The sequence below is a fragment of the Dama dama genome, chromosome 8 (genome assembly GCF_033118175.1).
Source record: "Dama dama isolate Ldn47 chromosome 8, ASM3311817v1, whole genome shotgun sequence".
Lineage (NCBI taxonomy): Eukaryota > Metazoa > Chordata > Mammalia > Artiodactyla > Cervidae > Dama > Dama dama.
The window spans coordinates 42,828,015-42,846,134 of record NC_083688.1 but is presented as its reverse complement, the minus strand read 5'-3'; the positions used below and the strand labels follow the sequence as shown (position 1 = coordinate 42,846,134).

Below are 18,120 nucleotides of genomic sequence, written 5' to 3'. Positions count from 1 at the left end.
GTCCGACTCTGTGCGACCCCATAGACGGCAGCCCACCAGGCTTCCCCGTCCCTGGGATTCTCCATGCAAGAACACTGGAGTGGGTTGCCATTTCCTTCTCCAATGCATGAAAGTGAAAAGTGAAAGTGAAGTCACTCAGTCGTGTCCAACTCTTTGCGACCCCATGGACTGCAGCCTACCAGGCTCCTCCGTCCATGGGATTTTCCAGGCAAGAGTACTGGAGTGGGGTGCCATTGCCTTCTCTAAAGGAAAGAGCACAGTATTTTGAAAAGAGTATTTTCCTTCCGTCATGCAATTTGTTCATTCCCTGTCACAATATTAGCCTCATTTTTTATTTTGTTTTAGGGTTTTTTATAGGCTTTGGAGAAGGAGATGGCAACCCATTCCAGTATTCTTGCCTGGGAAATCCCATGGACAGAGGAGCCTGTTGGGCTACAGTCCATGGGGTCCCAAAGAGCCGGACACAACTGAGCAACTAACACTAACTAGCACTACGTGCCTATAGGATTTCAGAAATAATTTCTAATTGTGTGGCAGTTCATAAGCTTAGATGGAAATTACTCTTTTTGCACAAGGCAGGGTATAAATAAACCATGAATTTTATATGTTTATTTCATTTCAGTGATAAAGCTTTTTAAAAATTATGAGAACTTTTAAAAATTATTTTGGAGGGGTGAGAGTTCTTGTTTAATATTTATTTACTTAGCAATCTGATTGAAGTCACTTTAACAATATTGTCTACATACTTTCTCTTTAAGTATAACATATGTTTTTTTCCAGAATTTTAAACCCAGTCATCGTTCTGTTATTAGTCATAGTTTTAATTAACAGTTCTGAAACTCAGTTTTAATTTGAGATCATTAAGTTTTCTTTAATCTTTGCAGGATAAGAATGCATTGCATTTGTTTTCTGTAAATGGCAAGCATCTAGGGTCCCAAGTCCTGAAGGAACAAGTATCAGATATATGTATAATTGGAGAGCACATTGTCACAGGCAGCTTACAAGGATTCCTGTCCATAAGAGATCTCCACAGGTAAATAATAAGAATTATTGAAGTATCACTTAGGAAAAGGCAGTAGTATTTTCAGAGAATAAAATCTGTAATCTAAGGTTTCTAATCTTTTTATCATTTATTATGAACATGTTTTTTTTTGGTAACTATAAAAAAATTGGGGAAGTTAAATTATTTCTGGATTAGTAGATAAAATTTATATGTACATTTTAAACATGTAGAAAATTTCATGTTGTATACATTTTACCACAATTACAACAATTTTTTTAAATAGCCAAAAAAAAACCCCAATTTTCAAAGTGCCAAGCCTGCATTATGGATTTGGGAATATATCCAACTATAGCTTCGATTTTTAGAAAATAAGTTGGGTTGGGTTTTTTTTTTAATTGAAGGAAAATTGCTTTACAGTGTCGTGTTGGTCCCTGCTGTACAAGGTGAATCAGTTGTAATTATACATACGGTCCCCTCGACTTGAGCCTCCCTCCCCTGCCTTCAGCCCAGCCCTCTAAGTTATCAGGGTGCCATGCTGACTCCCTCTGTGATATAGTGAGTTCCCACTGGCCATCTGTTTTACACTTGACCAGATATATATCTTTGCTCCTTTCTCAATATCTCCCACCCGCTGCTTCCCCTGCTGTGTCCACAAGTTCATTCTCTACATCTTCATCTCCATTCTTTCCCTGAAAATAGTTTCATCAGTACTGGTTTTCTAGATATCATATATATATATGTTCTTGTTCTTGCCTGGAGAATCGCAGGGATGGGGTCGCACAGAGTTGGACACGATTGAAGTGACTTAGCAGTAGCAGCACACGTTAATATATGATATTTGTTTTTCTCTTTCTCACTTCATTCTGTATAACAGACTCTAGGTTCATCCACCTCACTATTGCTGACTCAGATTTATTCTTTTTTATGACTGAGTAATGTTCCATCGTGTATATGTACCATATCTTCTGTATCCATTCATCTGCCGATGTACATTTATTTACGTTGCCTCCATGTCTTGGCTATTGTAAATAGTATTGCAGTGAACACTGGGGTACACATGTCTTTTAGAATTGTGATTTGCTCAGGGTATATGCCCATTAGTAGGATTGCTGGGTCAAATGGTGAATTTATTTCTAGTTTTTTAAGGAATCTCCATACTGTTCTCCATAATGGCCGTATCATTTTACATTCCCACCAGCAGTGCAGGGGGGTTCCCTTTTCTCCACATCCTCTCCAGCATTTATTGTCTGTAGATTTTTTGGTGGTGGCCATTCTGACTGTATGAGGTAATACCTCATTATAGTTTTGATTTGCATTTCTCTAATGATGAACAGTGTTGAGCATCTAGATTTCATGTGTTTATTGACCATGACTATGTCTTCTTTGCAGAGATTGTCTGTTTAGATCTTCTGCTCATTTTTTGTTTGAGTTGTTTGTAAAGTTGGGTTTAAAATATTTTTTTCAGTTGTAATCAAAGTCTTTTTCAGGCTAAAGTCTTTTTCATGAACATCTGTTCATGTTATGTATATGTGTGTTTAAAATTGGTGAAAGTCTTTTGTTATTTAACCCAGTGAAGGAAAAAATCTTTGTAAAGTAAATATGTTTTTAAGTTTGGTGTTCTTTATGTTTAACAACTTATATTCACAAAGCACTGTTTTCCCTTGCATGCCCAAATACATTCTTTTCTTTTCTTCTCTTTTAAACAACTTACTGTGACTTATTTATATGCCTCATAGTATCTTGGCCCCTCCCTAAACCCTTTCTTCTTAATAGTTTCCTGATCCAGAGTATTCTCTTACTGCCTTCATATCAAAATCACTTCTGTATCAATATCAGTTTTGATTTTTATATTTTCCTTCTCATTTTTGTCATTCTTTCCCGTGTGGTAGAGCATTAAGTCTATATTTCAATAATATCTTTCCAACATTTTGTATTACAGCCCTGATTTTGGGGTATTGTTAGGAGAATCCCAAATTAGAAAAAATTAATGGACTCTTTTAGCAAGTTAGTCTAGAGCATAGTGTGTACATCTAAAATTCTTCATTCTCTGATCATAAAAGCTGTGAGCATTTTTCATAATGGCATGTTACATCTTTATACCACATTATATTTTAAAATATATATTGCATCCTTTATGACAAAGCAAATATACCAATTTTATTGACCTTATTCCCCACCAGCACACTTTTTGGGCTATTACCCTTTTGTTTATCCAACTTTCATTTGTTAATCATTTCGTGAGAGCACATATAAATGGTTAGAGGGCAAACAGATGTTGGAAATAGAGAAAAACTGTATTAAGTATTTTGAGTAATGCTATAAATGTCGGCTCTTTTGTCACTCAGGTTTTCTGAACTTAAGTTCCTACATTTATAAAATTAGAATGTATAATTAGATGACTATTAAGTTATCTTCCAGTTATAAAGTTCTATGAATCCATTGTATATCTGTGTAATTATGTGTTTTTTATTTCTCTTCTAGTTTGAATCTCAGCATCAACCCATTAGCCATGCGATCGCCTATCCACTGTGTTTGTGTAACCAAAGAATATAGCCATATTCTTGTAGGATTAGAAGATGGCAAATTGATTGTAGTGGGTGTTGGCAAGCCAGCTGAGGTAAAACCTAGCATCACGGATTTCATTTCCTGTACTTTTGGGGATTCCCTTGGTTCTTCTTTAATCCAGCTGAATCAGACATCTCCATTATGGATAAACAAACTGAAAAACAGATTTGATATTTCAAAGTACAGTAAATGAAAGCGAATAAAGCTAGTATTCAAGAGTGATAGTTTTTTTTTTCCATTTATTTTTATTAGTTGGAGGCTAATTACTTTACAATATTATAGTGGTTTTTGTCATACATTGACATGAATCAGCCATGGATTTACATGTGTTCCCCATCCCGATCCCCCCGCCCGCCTCCCCCTCCATCCCATCCCTCTGGGTCTTCCTAGTGCACCAGCCCTGAGCACTTGTCTCATGCATCCAGCCTGGGCTGGTGATCTGTTTCACCCTTGATAGTATACTTACTTCAATGCTGTTAAGAGTGATAGTTATTATATTATTGAAATCACATATTTAGCAGTTTTTATCTATAACTCTAGATGAGTAAGAAAGTTCTTTTATTCTGTCTTTCCAAATCTAGATTTAAAACCACACACTTGCATTTTTAATACATATAAAAGCATTTATAAAAAATGAAATATAGACTAAGCATCAAAACAATTTATTATTCTTTGGTAAATTTGGCCATGCTGTGTGGCTTGCAGGATCTTAGTTACCTGAACAGGGATCCCACTTGATCCCTAGCAGTGAAAGCACTGAGCCCTAGATACTGGACTACAAGGGGATTCCCCAAACTATTTTAATTTCAGCAGATATTCAGCATGATTGTATATCAGTTGTACTTTTGTAAAAGTGGCTTCCTGGTTTTTACTTGGAACTACAAATATCCCCATATAATGTGCTAATTCTCAGTGAGTTTCCTATAGTTCCTATAAATTTATTTGCCAGTGGCTTATTAGTTACTTGAATATTCAGATATCATAAATCTAAGACTATTCCTAAGAAAATTTAGTGGCTGTACTCCAAGTAATCTAGTGATTCTTTTTTTTTTCCTAGTGATTCTTTTAGAAAATTTATTTTATTACATACACTCATATTTAAGCATTATAAATTTTTATTGATATCATTGGTCTTTTCTGAGAAATCTAAAATATGACATCTATGGGGGTTATTTCAAGAGAAGACATTATTGAATAACATACTGTCATTGGTTATAATAAATCCATTATAGATCATATGAACCTCTTTGCCAGATACTTTCTTCCAGGATATTAATAAAAGAGGTCGTAATAAAGTGACTACAACAACATTTAGTTGCAGGTCTAATGGTTCCCCAAATAATGTCAGCATGTCTATATTTCAGTATTTCACTTACATTTAAAACATTATACACATTTTTACATTCAGTAATAGAGTTTCTTGAATAATATACTTCCCAAGTAATGATATCCCTCCTGTCCTTTGCTAAGGTGATGATTACTTGAGAACTCTGCTCAGATATTACTCTTTGAGTATGTTTATTTTCACTTTCTGTAGTTTACTCAAACGCCTTTAAATTTGCCCGTCCTCCAACTCAGGTAATTTGTTAGCTTATGATTTTACTCAGGTTTTAAAAAATGAAATGCCCTTGTGCACACACATTTTAAAAAAATTAATTGGAAAAAAAATACCTAAATAGCTTCATTTCATAGGCCTAATAAATCAATGTTCTGTATTATTTACCAAATAAGGTTTTGGTCCTCACTGAAAGATTTATGTAGTCTACAACAATAGAATTTGAATTGTGTGTAGATTTTGATTAAAAGTATTTTTTATCTGTTTTTACATCTTTGTGAAATTCATCTCCCATTAGCTGAATTAAGGATCTACTTTAGTAAATAATAATAATTGAATGCTTAGAATTCTGCATAATTAAAATGTTATGTGACAGTTTATATAATTTTATGTAGAAATTAAATAGATCAATAGTTATGAAGAGTTCTATTTCCACATCTATTTTTATCTAAAAGTAAAAAATGTTGGTTAATATTATTTTTAATCATGTATCAGTTTTATACGTTATGCTGTCGTACAGAATCCATATTTGTAAATTAGATGTTAAAGTGAAACTAGATGAATAGAAATAATGGTTTTGAAAATACGTCTGGAAATGAAAATGCAAAGCAAACATGCCAAAATGTCTTTGCTTGAGGCCTGTCTTTTATCACTAATGAATGGCCCCTAGAAAAGTAACCATTAAAAAAGGGTAGCATATAAAGCACCATTAAAAAGTAGATTGCTCTTGGGAAAGTAATTCCAACAAATCATATGGTTAGATAGAGAAATGTTATACTTTCAGAGGGGCATTAACCCACTGATTCAGTTAATTTTGATTAATAATTGTTATATTCCAAGAAGTGTGCTAAGTGGTAAAAAATTTAATGGTGGAAAAATGTGATTCTCACTTTAAAAGAGGTTATGCTGTTCTTATTTTCCAAATTACTTTTTATCATTCTATTGATAAAGAATTTTTAAATTTCTTAGATCAAACTATTTAAAAATTACTTTCTTTTCATCAAAATATTATTTTACTTTCTTCTTATGATTGTCATTAATAGTACTGTAATTAGGAGAAAAATCCTTAAAGCTATGTGTCTTATTAGCGAGATTAAGTATAATTTGAGATTATTTTAATGAAGTGAAATGTAGTTTTATAAATATATAATGTAAGGGAGTCTTGTAATTTTTATATAACTGGCACATTTAATTTAAAAATTTATACATTGGTATTTGATCTCTCTCAACTAAAAGACAGTGTAGAAAAGCCTTTCTTTAATTATTATTAAGAATCATTAAAATGTTAATGATTCTGCTAACCAAACCTATTTATTTTATACTCTAAAAAATCATTGTCTTATTTATTAATTTCATTTATTTTTTCTCATACTTAATAACATCTATTCTTAATTTCTCTGGATTACTTTAAACAGATGCGCTCAGGTCAGCTTTCTCGAAAATTGTGGGGATCTAGCAAACGGCTCAGCCAGATCTCAGCTGGAGAAACTGAATATAATACTCAAGATTCCAAGTGATTGTTATTTCTACCTTCTGTCATGGATAACTGAAATTTGATTTATCACTTTGTCACTTTAACCACATCTCTCAACTATCTCAAATGCTTCAGGTCTGTTATCCCTGAAAATCATTCAGGGTTTACCAAAATTTGGTATGGCATATGTATAAGTTTAGTCATAGGTATTACTGTTATCCACTTAAAATTTTTCTAGTTAACATCATTGAATCTATCTTATTAATTCTTACTCTACACTAAGATGAATTTGAGAAAAGACATTTGATTAGATTTAGTGGTTTATTCCTAAGGATAATTAGATCTTTTTTTAAAAAATAAACTTCTAAAAATGAAGAAGTTAGATTCATCTCACTTACTCTAAACAGCATAAGTTGTACTTCTAATAAAAGAGTAGATAGAGATAATGGGACAGTTGAGAGATATGGCTTTTAATACATTCTTTAGTTAATCATTCTATTTACTGACCACCATATTTAAAATCCACAATTTATTTATGAAACTTCTGATCAGAGGTAATATTTGAAAAGCATCTGTTGCATACTTGTATTTTTAAACTGGTACATTGGCTCATCCCACTACTACTTAGCATATTACTAATGAGAATTTATTGCAACATATTATCATCCTTAAATAATAAAGGTTGAGTACGAATAAAAGAAATTAGAGATACATTTTACAGATATATTTCACTAGTAGTAGAGTTAAGGAAAAATGCTAATTATGATTTTGACATTTGGGTCCTGTATAGCATTTGCAGCTCAATTTATATATGCAGAGTACAAAATTTCTTGGCTTTTTCTTTATTAAACACTATGTTTTCCCTCAATAATTTTTGGAGTTAGAAATGATACCCAAATAATTATGTTTTTACTTATTTCATATGATTGATGGACTGAAAAGAAATGCATAACTTAGTCATTTAGATATAGTAATTTAAAAAAATACACATTTCTGTTTCATGTTATGTATAATTTAGGATTACAATTAATTTTATTATACATCACTAGATGTTACATTATGCTTTGCTATTCAAGATTTTAAAGTACTGATAGATTTATTTTAGAATTCAAAGAGATTGTTAAACCTTGTACTTTTGTAAGGTCATGTTTTGAGTAGGGTCAGAAAGCTTTTACAACTATTTGAGTGTCCTTAATCTGAGATTCCACAGGTTTTGAGAGAATTTATGAATCCCTTAAAATTGTGAGGAAATTCTGTTTGTTAGCTGCCTTTTTTTCCCCTAGGAATGGGTGGTTGAGTGGCTTTCTAAATGGGGTCTGTGAAAAAAGAGGAGGGAAAAAAAAAAGACTTTTTACAACAATACCTTTTAAAGTAATAATATTCTTGTTTTATTCCACAAACCTTAGAATTCCTTATATCCAGTTGTCTTCTCAATTGAATCTTTGAAAAATTTTTCCTTTGCAGTCCTCTCCTGTTGCCTGTTGCCCACAGTTGTCAATACCCTTTTCTTTATAATCCTATGAGAGAGTAAAAAAATATGAAAAGTGAAGGATTCTGTAATAGGGAAACTATTTGATAACATTCAATCGGCTTGTAGAAGAGCTAGCAAAAAGTTGTGGAAGAATATTCTTTCCAGTCATTTAAAATCCTCTTTTATCAGTAGAAAACTTATATTTACGTGAATCACACCAAAATAAACTGATGCAGCATAAAGTAGAACATCTGTGAATGTGATGGTTTCCTTTTTTGAGGACTTCAGTCATTTGTGGTAAAAATGCCTCAAAACAAGTCAGTAGAGGTAATTATGATATATTAAGATTAATTTCTTCTATTAGTTTTTTCATTCTTATAAAATATTCATTCTTATAAAATATTCATCAATATTTTCATTTTTCATCTTATAAAATGTAGGTTATCCTCCAAAACCTATTTTGTAGGTTTGCAGTCAAGAGAATCAAAATGATTGATTTTTGGTATTTTAAATGTTGAAGTTTTTAAAAAAATGTTTCTAAATCGAAACTTTGGAAATGTTTCTTTTGCCTATTTAATCTAGAGATTTTGGTATAAGGATGCCTTCTTTATTTTTAAGGTTATTTAATACTGGTTTTGGAAGTTATTTTGGAAATTATTGGCTTTGGAAGTTACAGAAAAGTTTAACTTAGATTATTAGGGGGAAATTCCTAAATTTTTGGTAGTTTGCTACTGTTTAGATGGAGTAACTGAACAAGCAGGGTTCATTTTATAGCACAAACATGAAGAAGCTTTGTTCACAGTAGATCTTCTGTCTAGAACAATAGTAGGTGTTCAGAGCAGTAAAATTCATCCTTACATTTTCCAAAAAGTGAAAACCAAAATCTCAAAATTTTGAGAAAAGTCTTTGAGAATACTAGCAACAGTCTAGAAGAATGGAACTTAAAGTTTATTAAATAAGCAAATATAGTAGTAGCTTTGGCTGAATAGGGCTTCCCTGGTGGCTCAGCTGGTAAAGAATCTGCCTGCAATGCAGGAGACCTGGGTTCGATCCCTGGGTTGGGAAGATCTCCTCGAGAAGGGAAAGGCTACCTATTCTAGTATTCTGGCCTGGAGAATTCCATGGACCGTACAATCCATGGGGTCGCAACAAGTCCGACTTGACTGAGTGACTTTCACTTTTGGCTGAGTAATTCCTCTTTTAAACAGTGTAGACCACTGAATTAAAAATTGCTAGGTAAAATCACTGAAAAGATACACTTTGAGGGATTCTGGTGTATTTAGATGTTATCCATACAAATTAGTTCTGTATTGTATAATGGGAGAGATGAATAGTATCATTTGTGCAGTAACAGGTGGACATTTTAGATGATGAATATAATATTTCAACTTAGCTGTTAAATGAAATGTGTTGTCTTTGAAAAACTTTTCTTCTGCTTTTGTTTCTTGACACAAATAAAATCTCTGCATCCTGATGATGCGGAGTGATTTATAGTAAGATAATGATTTTATATTTAGAAAGTGAGGTCAAGTATTAAAATATATAATACAGGTACTACTCACTTAGAGAAAAAAAAAGCTTTGTAAGATTTTTTTCAACTCTTCCCAAACAGTATTCTGTCATTACTTAGATAAAGTTGGAGGAGAGAAGGGAAAAATAGAGCAGGGCATGAATGAGCTTGACCAGTTGTTTTAAAGTCTTATAAACCTGTGAAGCTCATGTCATTTATGAATCAATTTCTATTCATTTCCTTTAGTCACAGTGCTTTTTCAGGTCACATCCTTTTGTAGAAGAGAAAATGTCAAGTATTCATTTGTCATTAACAAAGAACAACAGTGAGGCTTCCTTTTTTCTCTGTGTTAAGGTGTATAAAAATTATCCTTTAAGAACTAGTATTGAAAATCACTTTTATGCTTCTGAAGGAGTAAACGTGCCGTCATAATTAATTAGAATTTAGATTTGAAAGTTGAATCTTAATCAAATATTTTTTGTATTTTGCTTACATAGAAGTAGATAGAGGAAATTAACTTGAATACCCTATTTTTATTTAATGATGACACCATGACATGGCCTTTGCCTTTAAGTATATTTTATATTGTTATTATTAAAGGAATCACTAATGGAAATCTCTTAATTGAATTTAAATAGCTAACGCTCCTTTTATATATTTATATTTATAAAGTGAATAGCATTGTCTTTATCACCTTTCCAATGAAAAGATGCAAGTACATGGCCTATTTAAAATATAAATATTATATAAATATTAAATAATATCATGTAACATGGAATATCATGTGCGGGTGTATATATATGAAGGTTGGTCTCTTCAAATACATCATTAAATATGTCATCCATAAATAAATTCTTAAACCTATCTTTAGGATATAGTTTTTGACTGATTTAAGAAATGAAATACATTCTTTTTTTTTTTTCCTAAATCTAATCTGTTGTTATCAGGCAGACTCATAGCTTGTCCTAACTCCTGTTTCTCTGATCAACTCTGTCCTTTCCCAGGAAGTGACTAGTCTTCAACGTTTTTATCACTCTAAGCAAATACTGTTCTTAATATTCTTTTAGCTTTATTTATTTATCATGCATACATTTGATTTGCTTTTAAACTTGATCATCCAGAACATTGTCCTAGAGAGTTCTCCCATATGAGAGTTCTTGTTGTCATCATTTCAGTATTATTGAAATGATCAGTCATCATTTCAATATTATTAAAATGTGGGCCACAGCCTTATTTATTTAATTTGAATCTAGCATTTTTCAAGTCCATTGTTTCTTAACTGAGATTACAGGTAGACTTCTCTGTGAAGTTTTATAAATATACAGAAGTTTAGGCACTACTCTGGATATTTTGAACCTCTTGATATTCTTGGTATAAAAAAACTATGTCTCAGGGTTATTAAATCAAAATATTTTCTGCTATAGAAATTATATCCATTCATTTTTTATAAATCAGATCTGGTATTCACAGGCTTATTTGAAAGTAGGTGTGATCATTATCCTTGAAGACATTTTTTTCTAAAATTTGCTTGGAATGGCTTTCTTATCTTTGTCTTGCATGCCACAGTAACAACTAAATTTCCTTTTCAGTTTGCATTATTCTTATCATAAACCTCTTCAAACCTGTCATATTTAGAAATTGTAACTAATATCTGTCTTCAGAAAAGTGTTTGCTTGTGTTAGTTCCTAGTGACTAATCAGTGAATATTTTGCATATCTGAATTAGGTAATATTTTTAAGTGTTAATAAAATCATGAGTAACAAAATGCTAGATTTAAAACATTGACTTAGATCTCTTAAAGCTATGAAGCTAGTAATCAATAGTTTTCCTAATTAAAAGCATTGACTTAAATTCCCTAAGCACTTCTGAAGACTTTTGTAGGTGTAGCCTCTGTATGGAAGTACCCCTTAATTTTTCATATGAGATGTCCTAGTATTAAGAAAAAATAGAGCATTAACATTTAAGATATTTAAGCCTGTATTGAGAATAATTAATTTTCTGCATTAAAAACATAGGGCTATCTTAAAAAAAAATAAAACATAGGGCCATCTTAGATTACAAAAATTATGATTTTCATCAGTATAAGAAACTGCTTTTCTGATACATTGTAGTAATTCATCAGATACATCTTCTTAGATTATCTCACTGACATTTGTCACATGTGGGTGATTTCTAAAGACACTGTAGGATTTAGACCTATAAAGCTAATGGCTTTAGTGAAAAAAGCAGAGATAAAGTTGTATTTACTTTTGTCTTAATGCCTTTAATCTTATGAATTGAAAATTCAAAGGAAAAGAACAAGTAGAAAGTCACTTGGTCAACATTTGTTTTCCTTGATTTAATTTTAATGTTTCCTTGGAAACTTATTTTGCAAATATTACCATAATAATGATAATACCACAGTATTGTCATTGAAAAGGTTACCCATTCTTTTTTTTTAAAAATTCCCGTTCATTTTTCAAAGTTGACTGCTAGTGGACTTTTCAGTATCTGTGTGTGTGTGTTTTCACTTAAAATGGCTCTCTCATTATTTAAAATTTATAACTATTTTTGAGTGTATAAACTGATTAGCTATTTATAATACTATTACAGTACAGCATTGTAATTTGAGAAAGAAAACAAGTTAGGATTTAGGTGGGATTGAAAAATAAAATTATATTTTACTGATTAAAATATAAACTTTTTAAAAAGTCTTATTCCAATGGACCTTTTAAAATTTATTTTTGTAATAATATATTGTACTTAATGTGTATAAAATTAGAGGCTTTCTGGTAGCCAGTATTCCAAATAAATAGTTAATATTCAAATGCTATTTTTGTTGTTCCTTATCTTGGAAACATTTTCCCACAATATCTAAGCAATGTGTTTTAAGATTTACTGGACTCAATCTACAGATTCAACAAATATTCCTCTTGCATTTTGGAGGAAAAAAGCTTATCTATGATAAACATATTTTTCTCTTTAGAATGCTAAAATTATATTAATCAATAAACAATTTAGAGAGTAGTTCTGGTAAGGCGATGTCAGTTGTCAAACTTAATTGAAAAAATGTCAGTCCCTTAGTTTCTTCTATAGGTATTAAATGGAATAATTTTATTTCTTTGGGATTTTAACTTTTTCATGAATAATTTTCAAAATATTTAACTACAATAGTTTCTACATTTCTTCCAAAATTATGGCATATTTCAGTACATCTTACTGTTAAAGATCTTTTATACTTTTTATTTTTTTTCCTATTGTAGTTTTTACTGGTCTCTCCAATTCTTAAATACCATCACCCAAAAGTTTTTGTGGCTACTGTTTTACAGTTAGCTTTACAGAAAACCATATGGCTGGTCTGTTCTCTTCGGAAATTCCTAATGGGTATTGCTTTCCTTCCCCCACCTGTTTGCTTTTATATAGACTTGGAGCAAAAATATTAGCAAAAAATAATCATCTAACCAGTCATTTTCTGTCAGGTTCAGTGCTATAAAAAGTGAATTACACTAAGATTGAAAAATATTGAACACATGTGATTTGGCCTCTTACGTCAATCTTTCTGGGATCCAGATTAAATAGGAGTATTTCAGTGTTATCATATAGGTGACAGTGATTTGAATGTGTGTGTGTGTGTATACATATATATATATACACACATATATATGCACATAGTCAATTCAGAGGAGGATAGCTAAAAATTCGGAATTACTTGTTTTAAAAGAGTACTTGCAAATTGTGCTGCTACTTAAATATTTAAGGAATTCAAAAATTTAAGTATTTATCATAAAGTGTTCCTTCTCATTTGTTCTACTGGAATTGACCATTAAAAAGAGAATATTAAGCCTTATTTATATCTAATTATTGACTGTGCAAACTGTGACTCAATGAATACTTGTATGCCAAAAAAAAAAGGTTTTAAAGTTGAGATAGTTTTAGACTTAATAAAGATGTGTAAATAATTTTTATTAGTATTATTATAATGAAGTTACTGTTAATTTGGTGCAATACATTCTTCCCTTTCTCATCCTTTTAAAATTAAATATATAAGATGTATGTTTTGTTTTGTTACATTGAATGTTTTAAAATTTTTCAGTGTGTGTATATGAGCTAATGTTTGTTTCTGTATAGCATGATTGAAGATAATTGAAAAATTTGCACATTTTTTAGTCATTTGGAAATTTGTATTCTAACAGTTTTTAAGAATATGCATTTATTTTGTAAATAATAAATTAGCTTTGTATATGAAAATGGGTTTGAATCAAATAAAAAAGTGATGTTACTTTCTTCAGCTCATTTGTAATTCTCAATTTATATAGTCTGATTAGAAATTAACATTAGCTAAACTATTTGAACTTAGCAAATTATAGACCTAAATGCAAAGCCCGTAACTATCAACTTACAGATGAACCTAAAAGAATGCATTTCACAGTCTTCTGTCATAGCTGAAGAATTTGTTTTGGAAAGCTGAATCTTTAATAATGGGCTGCAAACAAACCTTCTGACCTTTGCCCTGGAGGGAAACATACTGATGAGTAAGCAAACCTGCCTTCTATTCCAGAAGGAGACTGTCTCTGCCTTCCAAGGTGGTTTGCTGTACAGATGTCCTTGAAAAGACATGTCCAGAACAGAATGGCAGTTTATACCTTGCTCTAAACAGACTCAGTTTCCCAACACTACCTATCATCCACTAAGTCTTGTCAGACCACCATGTCTTAAGGACCATAGGGAAGAGGGAAGCTGCCTGAGCAAGGATCCCAGATCTCCAAAGTCTCCACCACTGTTGCACCAGTGCCCCTTCCTCAGCTAACACATTGGTTTACAAGTCATCTTGTATGAGTAGATAAGAAGAGAAAAAAGACCAAGCTGCATTTACAGAGGGGCTCAGTATGTGAGTAAAGACAAAAATGGATAGCAGGTGAGTCGAAGCCTTACTTAATGGGTGGTCTTGAAAAATGATGGCAAGGGAAAACCATCTTGGTGAGCAGATCTTTAGTGGTACCCCATGTCATTTACTTTGGGTGGAAAGAGAAGGGGCCCAAGGTGAGAATACAGATGGGAATCATGGGCCATGATGAAAGGCCTGGCCAGCTGATGAGAGGCATAAATGGAAAAAGATTCTTAAGATTGGGGACACGAAGGTGTCAGATACAAGTGTGTAGATGGACATATGGAATTAGGAAAGAAGCATGAAAATCTTTGAGTCAAATATTAGCACTCATCAGGAGCATCCACCATGAAAGAGGCATTAAGCAATCAAGTGGACCAAACAAGCAATTCAGGTGACCCCTGCATTGGCCACTCTAGGGCTGGTACAATGGGGAGGTACATGAACAAAGTGGCCACAATGGCAGAAATGGAGACTATCCATGGGCTTAATAGGATGAACCCTCCACTTCCCAAGGCTGGTCTAGCTATTACCACCAATGAATGTCCAGATTACTAACAATGAAGATAAATGCTTAGTGCCCAAGCACTCCTCATTCCTCAATGGGCCACATGCTGGCAAGTTATGTATTTTGGGCCCCTTCCATTCTGGAAGGGCTAGAAGCTCATTCTTATAGGAATAGGCATGTATTTCATGTACATGGTTTGCCTTTGATGTCTGTAGGTTCTTAGCCAGCACTACTATCTTAAGGACAGTGGAGTATTTGATTCATTGGCAGTGGACTCCACATAACATGACCTTAGATCATAGGACCCACTTTACAGGAAATAAGTGCTGGAGAGAGCCGATGACAATGGGATCACTAGTCATATCATATCCATCACCCACAAGCTGCCATGCTGATAAAGCATCAGAACAGCTAGCTGATGTGAAGGGTAATTGACCTGGACAATTAGGGAGAGGAACAGCTGCCACTACATAATGGAATATGTAACAGTGTAGAACCCAGGCGATCTCCTTGGGCACTACTTTGGACTTCTTTGCCCAAATGTGTCTGTAGATAGAGAAACCATAGTCTGAGAAGTACATGATCACTAGGGACTCAGGCAGTTCAGAATCATTCATTCTTCCAGGCTAACCAAGCAAGCCTCAAGACTTGGTGAGTAGAGACTCTAGCATGGATAGAGGAGTAAGAAGATTCTAAGTATCAATTGTGGCCCTCAGAAAAACTGCAGAGGCTAACTTGCAAGTTTTTTCTCAGGAAGAGAGTAAGGTGGGTGCATAGGAAAAAGGCCCAGCAAAGCCCAATCATTGTTGTAATTCTCATCCCAAACTCCCCACTAAGTTGGTTTAGGAGTTACAGGGGCTGCATCATAATTCCACTTCCTCTCTGCCCAATCCAGGTTTCATCCTTCACATGTATTAATCCCCACTAAATATCCGGCATTTTAAACTCCATCTCAGACTGCTGTTACAATATGCAAGTACCCCATGCCACTCAACCTGTAGGCACTTTTATCACTATGTCAGACTCCTAAATGATTTTTTGAGATTTCTCTTTGACTTCCTGGCATGTATTTTTTTTAAGGCATCTAGGGAATTTCTACTTTATGCTCACCAGGTCTCAATAGTATGTCATCAGAGTAATGGACAGGCATGTTACTGTGTGGAATACCATTACAAACAAGTTAGAGGTATATGTGCTCACATCACAGAGGAGAAATGACAATGCCCTGGAGTATTACACTGAAGGTGTAATAGGGTCTCTCCCAGGTAAAGGCAAACTGTATCTGGTCACCCTTATTCATTAGAATTGAGAAAAAAATTTTGCACCCACCAAATAGGCAAGTTTGATGATGATAATTACCATGGGGATCAGAGTCCCAGCATTAAACAGATGGCATGCTGAAATTGGTAGGTAAAAGAGTTCAAGAATGGAAACTTTTATGAAGATGTGGGAAGGGTTTAAGGAAACCACAGGGTTTCAGTGCCCCAAGACTAGCAACAGTGGTGAGCTGTCATTAACCCTAAGCCTGAAGTGACAAGAAAAGAGTTCCAGCTCATAGAAAGGGTATCTGTGTGGGGGCCTTATGACAGAGGCTGCACTCAACAGTGAATCCACAGCATGAAAACCAGGAGAATGAATATGCAGACTTTCCTTTCATCCTAAGCTACTATTTCCTATTGGCCAATCTAACCAGAAGTCAGAAGGCTAGGAAACCCACTGAATGTCCTTTTATATGGATAGAGCAAGACAGAGCAAGACAGGCCCCTGCCCTGGGTCCCATGCTTGAGAGAAACCCACATATCACAAATCCATAAAAATGGTCAAATTTTTATGCCCACATGGGCAAATCAGTATTTGGCGTTCAGTCAGGATTTAGTGGTTAATCAGGATTTTGTGGTCAAATGAACTTTTAATATCCACCCTCATAGCTAACAGTGCTCAGGCTCCAGGCAAATACTTCATATCTCATGTTCTTTATCTTTTAAATAAAATGGGACTGCATGTAAGTGCTGTAAGGGTTTGTAGGTTATGCTTTAAAGTTGGAGGAGACTGTAACAGTGGAAGGAGTATTTGAGCAAGTCGATAAAAATAGATAAATTAGCAATCTTGGTTCTCAGAATAAACACAATAGATTTTTGCCTAATTAAAAAATTTAGGGTTCCATTAATGGACTGGAAGTACTTGACAATTATTGTGGCAAACATGGTGGTTGCAACTGTCAGCTTAGGAACACTTTTCCATATTAAATTTCTTTTAAAATTATATATATATATAGGTCTAGATATGATGTAAAGTGTGATACCAATTCTTTACACTACCCTACAGATTTAGTTGTTGCTTTAAGAGATGATGAGAATCATAAGTGATAGAACTGTTACCATAAATTTAAACTGTTTTACAATATTTGCTGTAATAACAATGGTACCATATATAACAACTCCATTACAGTTGAACACCATAGATAAAAGTCAGTTCATTTCTGAAGCTAAATATTAACTATAAATTTTTATTGATAATTCCAGTTGCTACTGCCTGGAATTTTGCTAACAGAGCAAAATTTCTTCAATTTGAAAGTATTAAAGAAAACTATCCCATATATTAATTATATGACTCAGTAAACCTGAAAAGATTGTTTTAAAATATCTATCAAAAAAATCTTTTCAAGGACCACAATGACTGGGAACAGGATAATTTGGCATTTCTGCCAACAGAAGACAAATGATGTTAAAATCTTGATCATAAAAATATAGAGATCATGCTGAAATAAAGGGAAGACATATTTCATGAAATAAATACATAATATTGTGAATTATGTGTCCATATATTTGATTCAAACATCACTAGACTGTGGTAGCACATCCAGACGTGCAACAGCAACGATTAATTTGAGCTATTTTTGTTCTATGTATTTTAAACCCACTTGGAAAACGCTTGGCTAGGACGATAATTCCTAACGTTTTCTAGAAGGCGGGGTCCCTCTTCCTCCAGCAACTGGGTCCGGGAGTCGTGGGCGTGTTCGGAGTCGAATCCGCCGGAACCCCGCCTCGGGTCTCCCTGTTTCTCGGCGCCCGACCGCAGGGCTGACCACGGCACGCCCCCGAGCGGCCCAGGCCACGCCCCCAGCGGCCCGGCCACGCCCCCAGCGGCCCCGGCCACGCCCGGGCGACCTC

At 33.6% G+C, this 18,120-nt stretch overlaps 1 protein-coding gene across 7 annotated transcripts in view; it reads left to right on the top strand.

Moving 5' to 3' along the window:
* Nucleotides 1-13,845, top strand: part of NBEAL1 (neurobeachin like 1) — a 166,285-nt gene extending 152,440 nt beyond the window's left edge. For 4 of the 7 annotated variants that reach the window (XM_061148969.1, XM_061148966.1, XM_061148967.1 and 1 more), the window contains 2 exons: nt 885-1,033; nt 3,485-6,474. In XM_061148969.1, coding sequence (XP_061004952.1) covers nt 885-1,033; nt 3,485-3,761 — 426 coding nt within the window. In that variant the 3' untranslated portion in view covers nt 3,762-6,474. Of the gene's footprint in view, nt 1-884; nt 1,034-3,484; nt 6,475-6,538 lie in introns of those variants that run through there. The other 3 variants (XM_061148972.1, XM_061148970.1, XM_061148971.1) reach the window with 2 other exon arrangements.
* The last annotated feature ends 4,275 nt before the right edge of the window (nt 13,846-18,120 follow it).